This window comes from Fopius arisanus, unplaced genomic scaffold (genome assembly GCF_000806365.1).
Source record: "Fopius arisanus strain USDA-PBARC FA_bdor unplaced genomic scaffold, ASM80636v1 scaffold00077, whole genome shotgun sequence".
Taxonomy (NCBI): domain Eukaryota; kingdom Metazoa; phylum Arthropoda; class Insecta; order Hymenoptera; family Braconidae; genus Fopius; species Fopius arisanus.
In genome coordinates, this window is record NW_011887816.1 from 18,892 (window position 1) to 28,562 (window position 9,671).

General features: G+C 38.6%; 1 protein-coding gene across 3 annotated transcripts; it reads left to right on the plus strand.

Moving 5' to 3' along the window:
• Positions 1–2,178: 2,178 nt before the first annotated feature.
• LOC105269925 (guanylate cyclase 32E) lies at positions 2,179–9,389 on the plus strand. Of its 3 annotated transcripts, none has more exons than XM_011310535.1 (14): positions 2,179–2,553; positions 2,727–2,924; positions 3,279–3,401; positions 3,506–3,704; positions 4,451–4,528; positions 4,732–4,976; positions 5,151–5,296; positions 5,590–5,728; positions 5,921–6,011; positions 6,261–6,463; positions 6,531–6,701; positions 6,780–6,956; positions 7,034–7,199; positions 7,383–9,389. In XM_011310535.1, exons 1-14 carry the CDS (start codon positions 2,377–2,379, stop codon positions 8,837–8,839), a joined length of 3,570 nt encoding a protein of 1,189 aa, XP_011308837.1. In that variant the 5' UTR covers positions 2,179–2,376; the 3' UTR covers positions 8,840–9,389. The 3 variants fall into 3 exon arrangements, with proteins under 3 accessions (XP_011308837.1, XP_011308838.1, XP_011308839.1); XM_011310537.1 differs by lacking the exon at positions 2,179–2,553 and adding an exon at positions 2,579–2,652; XM_011310536.1 differs by lacking the exon at positions 4,451–4,528.
• Positions 9,390–9,671: the final 282 nt, after the last annotated feature.

The following is a 9,671-nucleotide window of genomic DNA, read 5'->3' on the forward strand; positions in this document are numbered from 1 at the left end:
ATAAAATCAATGGAACGAAAAAATTTTTAAATAAAATAAAACAACAATTTAATATGAAATACGTGAAGAATAAAAAAAGTAAGTAATCAAAATGAAAGAGAGGAAATAATCGAGCCACAAGTTTACAATACTGTCTCTTGATGGGAGGTGGGGAGGATAAGGAAAATTGAAAAAGTGAAAAAAAAAGGAGGTAAAAGGGGAAAAAGGTAGTAGACAGAGAGAAAGGAGAAGAAATGTTGAGAAAGGAAAAAAAAAATGATGGGGTGGAATAGAAGAGTGTGTGGGCGGTCATGCGCCAACAGAATGTAGGAAAATCCAAGGTAGTCATTCGGTGGGGTACCAGCGACATCAAAACTCCTCAATGAGAAACCGTACTGAAAGAGTAGTAGCCAGTCTGGCCGCGCGCGCCTTCGACTACTGTCCACTTATCCTAAAAAAATCTAGTCACACGGTGATAAAAAGTCTGTAAATATTACCGATCCCTATTCAGTGAAAATTACCCTAGAGTTTAGTTGAATTAGTCGATTACTCAGTTAAAGTTATCCAACAGGTTGAGAAAAATAAAAATGTAAAAGTTGATTATTTTATTTTTCCTCCAACTGCAGATAAGCAGATAATAATTGAGCAGTTGAAGAATTTTCATTTCTATTTCCCCCCAACACACATGAAAACCCGTGTTTCTTCTGCTTAATTACATCCTCGACACTTGACACTTGACAGCCAGTCGAAAGCCAGTCGAAAGCCAGTCGAAAGCCAGTCGAAAGCCAGTCGAAATCGCTCGGGTAATCGAAATCCTGGAGACCGCTCTCCCCTTCAAATGCATTAATAATTTAGGGCAGAGAACAAAACTCTAGAGAATTCTCCCGGCCTATTGGCTCTTTTTTTCCAACCGGTTGTGAGATCGGGAATAAAACTCGTCGCCACGTGAATTCCGACAAGAAAACATTGGCTAATTGCGATCGTTTAATAGATCGCCTAGGAGATCATCTCGTATAGAGTGGAGAAAAATTGAATTCGGGACAGATTGAAAATTAGCCAAATATTATCTCGACAAATAAAATGGGAAATTGAGGCAATAAAATGAAGTCGACGAGACGCTCGAAACGTGTGTGCATTTTAACCCACTTATTTATTCTCAACGTACGTACTACAATGTTTTAAGACCGAGTGATGAAGAAAATAAAGAGAAGGATGTAATTCCGTGATTTAATATTTCGCAACTGCCATTGAACTGAGAAGGTGGAGATAGAATGTCGTTATAAATCACTCTGTGAATTCACTAAACTTTCAAGCATTCAAGATTTTTGCGCAATTGCCACAACAAAGAGGGAACCAAAAAAAAAAAAGTTATAATGAGTCACATGAGTTTAATTGTTCCCTGAGGAAATTTTTATTTTCACTTTGGCCTAAAGCTAATTCTCCAAAAAGAAAAGAGGAAAATATGTCAATTATCCGTCGCATATATTCCGGCAAAAATGCATTGTCCAAGATACATTTTGAATATATCTGTGCAGACATACCTCACCGCTCACATTTGGATATATTTGAAATATAATTCGGCAAAAAGCAATATCACACTTATAATTATTGGATTATATCTTGTTGAATGAAACCTTACGATCGCCAAAGGTGAAAAACGAGTTTTCGAGTTAAAAAAAAGTTTTTCGGGTCCTCACATAGAAATATATATATTTATAGATAGAAATATATGTGTAACCTCGAGCAGATGTGTATTTTGGAAAGTGTGGTGATATTGAGAATATGAGAGTATATATTTTTTGGTGTACGCGACAAAAGGGTGGAATCACTCTGGTAACAGCGGGATATCAATATTAACTCTCTTGTTGCTCTAAAGCATCCGCAGAGCTTTAACTTCCATTAACAGCACTAGTCAAGTACAATGGACCACCTGCCAACACCGTCAGGAAATGCCGACAGGGAATGCCGAAAATCCATAGTTTCTCAAGTTTGAGCCGTTTGAGGGGCAACTTTACGGGTGACAGATTATTAAAAACAATAAAGCGAGCAAAAGTTGCGTCTTTCCACTAAACCACAGCCACACAAACCGACAATTTGAATTCAATAAGTGAGTGATTGTGAACTCTGGATTGAGACATGTCTGGTGGTTGTCTGTGGTATTGGCAGGGGATGTCACATTCATTGGCATTTGATGGATTGCAAAAAATTTACAATATTAAGACGATTTATATTCACATGTTGCCATGTTGCCAGGTTGAAAAAAAAAATATTGTTATATAATGAAATATTCAACGAGGCAAAATATTGAAACGAGAGCACGGAGTGTTATTCATAAATATCATTTTTCGGCCGGAAAATAAAAATCATCAGGACAAATTGTTAGATTTTCCCGCGGTTATGCGACTGATTAACGTGAAAAGGGCGTGTCTCCTGGTGATATCAATCTACGGATTGGTTAATGCTGATACATTTACATTGGGATATATCACTGGGTCAAAACGGCGAATGGGGGATCTAGAGTACCAGAGACCTGGATACCGGATTTCAGGGGCTATAAATCTCGCTGTCGAAGAGGTAAGTATAACTGTCTCCTGTTGAACACCATTATTCCATTATTCCATTATTCCATTATTCCATTATCGCTTCATGGATGATTTCAATATATTGTCAATTGTCAGTGAACATTTTGCCCTATATTTTACCTATATTTTCGATAAATAATTGAATAAAAAAATGATTTACATTAGGTGAACGCCGGGGAGCTCAAGAAACTAGGACACAAACTCGATTTCATCGTGGCAGAGACATATGGAGAAGAAGACACGAGTATTCTGGTGACCGCTGATCTCTGGACAAAAAATATCAGTGGTTATATAGGGCCCCAAGAAACGTGTGTACACGAGGGCAAAATGGCAGCTGCATTCAATTTACCAATGATTTCTTACGTAAGTCTTTAGTTTCAAAGGTCCCCCCGTTAATTTAATACCTCTTCCAAACTCATTTAATCCCCAATTCCCAATTCACCGAAATCCAAGTTGTGCAAGTTAATGTTTTATTTTATTTTTTGTCAAACCTGTGACAATTAGCCGCACTTGTAAGCAAAAATGCATTTTCTTCACCGTTATTTTAATCTGAGTTGCACTTTAATGGAGGTCAAATCGGAATGGAGGAAACCGGAAATCCTATAAGATTTCAGGCTAATTATTCTGGTTATTGTTCTCTTTGTTAACATTTGCCGCCCTGGGGTAATGTATATTTTAGCGGTCAACTTTTGGTAGAAAGCGTTGTTGATTTTGCAGTTTTGCACACATCACGAAAGCTCAAATAATGCAGAGTTTCCAACATTCGCCAGGACACGTCCACCCGACACGCAGATATCGAAATCCGTTGTTGCGGTACTTTTGGCATTCAACTGGACAAAAGTAAAGTAAACAAAAAAAAAAAAAAAACCGGATAATTATTAATATAAAACAATAAACAATAAATCACTACTTGTAATGGCCCCATTTGCACCCTCCCATTCTAGGTCACCTTAATGTACATGAACTCGACATTATTTGAATTCAACAATAAGATGTCAAGTGTCGCCAGTACAATTCTCCGATCATTTCGCTCCTCCGGGATATCTGTCACCTACGAGAGATGTTGGGCCGAGCCCTACCTCGTGACACACATGAATAATCCATTTCATCATCTTGTCGAGACATCATTCCGAGAGACTCGAAGTGAGTTGATAATAGATGTCTATAAATAATATAAAATAATACCCATAGAGACAAATATTCGGTAAAATATCATGTATTTTTTCTCTGCAATTGTGAAATAATTGTGTTTAAAATAGTGTTTCATAATATCTATTAATTATTACACATACCTATATTTATGGTAAAAAAATTAATTTTTCTAATATGTTCACTCCTAATCAAAAATCATAGCGGCGCTCCTACAGTCCCTAAACATCCGACTTGATTGAAGGAGGACGGTCCATTATATAATTCAATATAATGTATGATATTACTATATCATTATCATATATATAGATTGATTTTAAGTAGTACATAACCCGCATGTGACAATAAATATTAGAATATATCGAGATGTCCCGCATGGCGGTTGTACACGTACACCGTACGTTTCATTAACATTCAGCTCATGAACATTCTACGTGTCCTAGTATTATATCCACTATTCATCATATTCGAGGCTAAAATAGAGAGCGATTTTGTAAAAAAAAAAAACAAAATTTATCGGTCAGTATTTAATTCAATTGATTTCTAAAATCAGGAGAAAATGCAGATGTTGGATATAAAATGCTGATTCGAAGGTTTTTCTTTTTTATTTGATTTGTTCTTGATTTTTTAAAATTAAAGTAAAATTCATAAAAATGCCGCCTTTTGAAATTTTCTTTTTAAAGTGATACAACCAGCGAAAGTGGAAATTACGGTTCATGTGGCATCTTGAATATTTTCAGTTTATGTTGTACTCGGTAACTACGACGAGCACATGGGACTGCTGATGGCACTCGATCAGAAAAATTTATTGAATAATGGTAACTATTTTTATAAGTACCAGCTAAATCAATTGAAATCTTAATTTGCCATTTTCTTCCAGTTGTATTTCTTTCTAAGACTTGTCACTGGGATATTGCTTAGTATGTTAAATATATTCAGCATAGATTTTTAATATATCTTTAATGTGAAATAAATAATTGTTGTGGGAATAATGGGAAATATTTCGCGTGATAATATTTAGGTGAATACTGGGTGGTGGGTGTGGATATAGAGCAGTACGACGAGGATCATCCCTCAAAATATCTTAGAGGACTTCTTCAAGAGCACGCAAACCCTTCCCTCCTTCGGGCCCATCGCAGCTACTTCAGCATTGTGGCATCTCCTCCGAGGATCTCCAAGAATTTCACACAAATAATAAACCAATACCGGGGCAAACCCCCATTCAACTTCACAAATCCCCTAGCAACCCTCGGTGGTCTAGTCAAGGTAAATCAATAGATTTAATTCAATAGACTACATTCTTAGATTGAATTCAATGGGCAAAATGGAGGGTCTTCAATTTCCAATAACACGAAATCGTTAGAGTGAAAATCAACACTTTTTTCCTCCTCGTCTTCCATTTATTTATTTTTATTTATTTTTTTTTTTTGAACGAGTAAGATCGTACCGGAGACGGCATACCTCTACGATGCAGTACATCTTTATGCGAGAGCATTACTCAGTGCTCTCAGAGAGGGACGAGACCCCAGGGATGGGAGGAAAATGGTTGAGAGACTGTATGGTGTTCACTATCGCAGTGCTATGGGGTAAGATCCTCATTTACCCGTGGGTTTACCATTATTTTTCGGGTAAATATTATCATAGAGAGAGTTTTTGGCTTGAAAATTTTCATCATTAATTGTAAACTCCCCTGTTTCTTGACTTTTACTCCGAAACCCAAGGCAAATGGATAATGAATGATAGCTTAAAAAAAAAAATCCTTATGAAGATGTTGCTATCTTATTTCTCTTTTGAAATGAAATTTTGCACTATCCACCAGCGATTCCAAGATATGTTAATTTCTCAGATGAAAAAAATGTTCTTCTTCTGAAATATATAGATACATGGTGTACATGGATGAGAACGGCGATGCAGAGGGTAACTATACGCTCATTGCCCTGGGAAATAATCCCATAGAAGGTCACGGTCTCTACCCCATAGGACACTTTATCGGTAAAGAGGAATCGTCCAATTTGCCAGTGAGTCTATATCCAATTTTATCAATAAATTTATTATATGTGACATTGGAGTGAGCTCGACATAAAACCCATTGGTTAACCATTTCATTTTCATGGTTCACCATCATATACGCCCCTGTACTTGCGCATAGAAACCGGAAATCAACCGGATTCACAATTTTCTTCTTCATTTTTTTTATCCACGAATTTCAGAAGTTACATCTTATGAGAGACATAACTTGGATCGCCGGGGCTCCACCCATTGCTGAACCACTTTGCGGATATCACGGGGAAAAATGTTATTGTGAGTTTTTCATCCAATTAATATTTCCCATTATATTATCTTTATTTTAATTGACGAATTAAACTACCAAATGAAAATTCTGGAAATCAACTCCAATTGGTGATTATTGTGTAGCCCATCATGATCATTACACATTATCCCGTTGCTAGTGTTATAAAAATTGCAATTTTGTTATAAAATTGAATGAAGTAAAGTAATTAATGAAAGATTTGGCCCATTTTAAAAGTAGAGCATTTTAATGACTTGCAGCGCACACGGGTGAGATTGTCGGGGGAATTGCCGGTGGAATATTCCTAATTCTCATAGCAATTGTCCTGGTGCTGTACAGAAATTGGAGATACGAGCAGGAGTTGGATTCGCTCCTGTGGAAGGTCAATTACAAAGATATACAGATCAAGGAGAGTAGAGACGAGGGTAATGTTAGTGAGCCCACGCAGAAGCCAAATACCAAGGTATCAATTAGTCCCAGTGCACTCCCAAGGTATCAGTATGGTTTAAAAGACTTGTTTGTTTCTCCAGCCAGTGGTGAGGACCAGTCAGGTATCCCTCAGTTCAAATCCAGACGCGGATTTTCGTTATTCCATGATCTATACGCAAATTGGATTCTACCGTGGCAGAATGTTTGCTATAAAAAATGTTGGAAAGAAATCCATTGAAATCACTAGGCAAATGAAGAAGGAGCTCAAAGTGGTAGTACCATTAATTATAATGTGCAATAACATTTTTCACTTTGAAAAATTCTCCTTCTTCTTTCATAATTCTGAATAGATGAGAGATTTGAGGCACGACAACCTGAACGCTTTCATCGGGGCCTGCACAGATCCCCCCAAAATCTGCATAGTTGTGGAATACTGTGCAAGAGGAAGCCTCAAAGACATTATAGAAAATGACGACATGAAGTTGGACAACATGTTCATGGCATCACTAGTCGGCGACATCATCAGAGTAATAACCAATGAATTGACCAATAAATAAATTAATTACCCTCTCACAAGTATCAATAAAGATTAAAAAATTTCCAGGGGATGATGTACCTCCACGAATCTGTAATTAGGTACCACGGAAATCTCACCACTTCAAATTGTCTAGTCGATTCCCGATGGGTTGTTAAAATTGCTGATTTCGGATTACGGGAGTTCAAGAGGGACGCCGACTACGAACCTCAAGATGTTGCCAAAAAATACCAAAGTAAGATATTTTTTAAAATAATAAATTTTCCATTTTGCATCCAAAGAAAAGAGGAATAAATATTATTATTCTATTTCCCACTGGAAATTTCACATAATTCGTGTAGTACGATGGAGTTGTACGATGAGATGTAGCTTGAAACCCTTGAACTCAAGGTTCAAAATTTTCACTTATCTGACTTAGATCTGCTGTACCGTGCGCCCGAGCTGCTACGACCCCGTGCATCTCCGCCGCTAACCCGTGATTACCAGAAAGGTGACACGTACTCATTCTCCCTAGTTCTCTACGAACTCCACGGTCGGCAAGGTCCCTTCGGCCCAACCGCCTCACCACCCACTCATCTCCTCACCCAGATATGCAATCCAATCCCCTCACTGCCACCCCTCCGACCGCCACTGGAGCACCTGGAGAACTGTTTCGACTTTGTCCGTGACTGCCTCGAGGAGTGCTGGTCGGAAGAGCCAGAACTCCGTCCAGACTTCAAGACAATCAGAAATAAATTACGACAATTACGCAAAGGCATGAAGCCCAACATCTTCGACAACATGATGGCAATGATGGAAAAATACGCCAACAACCTGGAGGCCCTGGTCGATGAGCGAACAGATCAGCTGACAGAGGAGAAGAAAAAAACCGATGCACTACTGTACGAGATGTTACCAAAGTACGTGGCCGAACAGCTGAAGAAGGGCCACAAGGTGCAGGCCGAGGGTTTCGATTGCGTTACAATCTACTTTTCGGACATAGTTGGCTTCACCCACATGTCTGCTGAAAGCACACCCCTGGAAGTGGTCGACCTGTTGAACGATCTCTACACGTGTTTCGACGCAACAATCGAGAACTACGACGTATACAAGGTGGAGACCATTGGTGACGCGTACATGGTAGTCAGCGGTCTGCCAATTAGAAACGGAATACAGCATGCTGGTGAGATCGCCAGTATGTCACTCTGTTTACTTGATAAAATCAAGGAGTTCAGCATCAGGCATCGACCATTCGATAAGCTACAGCTGAGAATTGGCATTCACTCTGGACCAGTGTGTGCTGGGGTCGTTGGCTTGAAGATGCCGAGATATTGTCTCTTCGGAGACACTGTAAATACCGCGAGCAGGATGGAATCAACAGGACTGCCCCTGAAGATTCACTGCAGCAACGAGACAAAGTTACTTCTAGATGAAATCGGTGGATTTCATCTGGAGGAGCGAGGGCTAGTTGAGATGAAGGGAAAGGGCGAGCGTGTTACTTATTGGCTGTATGGTGAGGATAGAAAGAGAATGGACCAACAGGATAGAGCACTTGTGCCTAAGAGCTCTCTCAAGAGCAAACCCATCAGGATGAGCTTTCTCAGGTGTTCAAGCGAGTCGCCCAAGAGACTGAGATTTGCCAGTTCTGATCAATTGGATCAGAGCAAAGGGAAAATCATCAACTTTGGTGAGTGGAGCCCGTGCAAGGGCTGCATGGAAGGGTCTAGATCATCGAGCAGCTCCTGCCCTTGTGTTGAGAAATTGGAATTCGGGGTGGGATGTTTCGATGGCAGTGAAGTGACACAAATATGCAAATCAGTTCCGGTGAGTCCTCGCTATATTGTCAAGGGAAGATTTATCGAAGGGATGGCTGGAGAAGCTACACCTCTCATATAAAATTGTAATCGTAATTCCATATTCAATCACTTGCAATCGTTCAAAATCATTTGAAATCATGATCAAATAGTACCCAATGCTGTCTCGGAGTATTAGATGAGAGCGGATGATGGCAGTGATAATCATCATCAAATTAATTGTATTAAAAACCCATTGCGATGAACTAGCAGTAGTATTAACTATTAGACTAATCATTAATTTGATTATTTCATAATGACAATCAGAAGGCTCGTGTCTTGTGGAGCAATTTTTCTAGTCATTAGTCTGCTGATGAATTTTATCAGCAATTCACAATATTATCAATATATTCGTCGGTACTTAATTGCCAGTATTGAAAGGAAAAAAATATAAAACGCAGGATTAATGTTAAGATCAACACCGCCAACGATTGATCGAGGATATCGATATGCTTATCGCTTAATCGTTATTAATTATCAAATTAGATAGATATCTCGAGTGTCGAGTGATCGGAATCTATGGAGTGGTTAAAAAAACAAGCTGTCGACAATGGTCTAGGAATAGTTATATTCCACATTCCTGATTAATAAATAGAATTGTACACATTTTTATTCAATAAATGACAATTATTATCGATTTGATTATTTATTATTTCTTCAGCCGAACGAAATATCGGCCTCACGAGCCGGTGTCTCGTGACGGCTATTTGTCATTCCGGAAGTTGTCAACGACATCCGGGATTACTTCTCCTCACGACACAACAATAAACGGGGACAAATACTTACGACGATCTATTAAATTCCCTTTTTTTTTCCATCGTTCAATGCTTTTTCAAATGGTAATCGCATATATACGAAGTAGATTTTACACTTCT

What these genes read in the sequence shown, in the direction of transcription:
- LOC105269925 (XM_011310535.1), top strand. Translation starts at nt 2,377, where the DNA reads ATGCGACTGATTAACGTGAAAAGGGCGTGTCTCCTGGTGATATCAATC. An exon ending in GAAAAATTTATTGAATAATG is followed by an intron (nt 4,529 to 4,731) that starts GTAACTATTTTT and finishes GATAATATTTAG; the next exon opens with GTGAATACTGGGTGGTGGGT. An exon ending in TGTTGCCAAAAAATACCAAA is followed by an intron (nt 7,200 to 7,382) that starts GTAAGATATTTT and finishes TATCTGACTTAG; the next exon opens with ATCTGCTGTACCGTGCGCCC.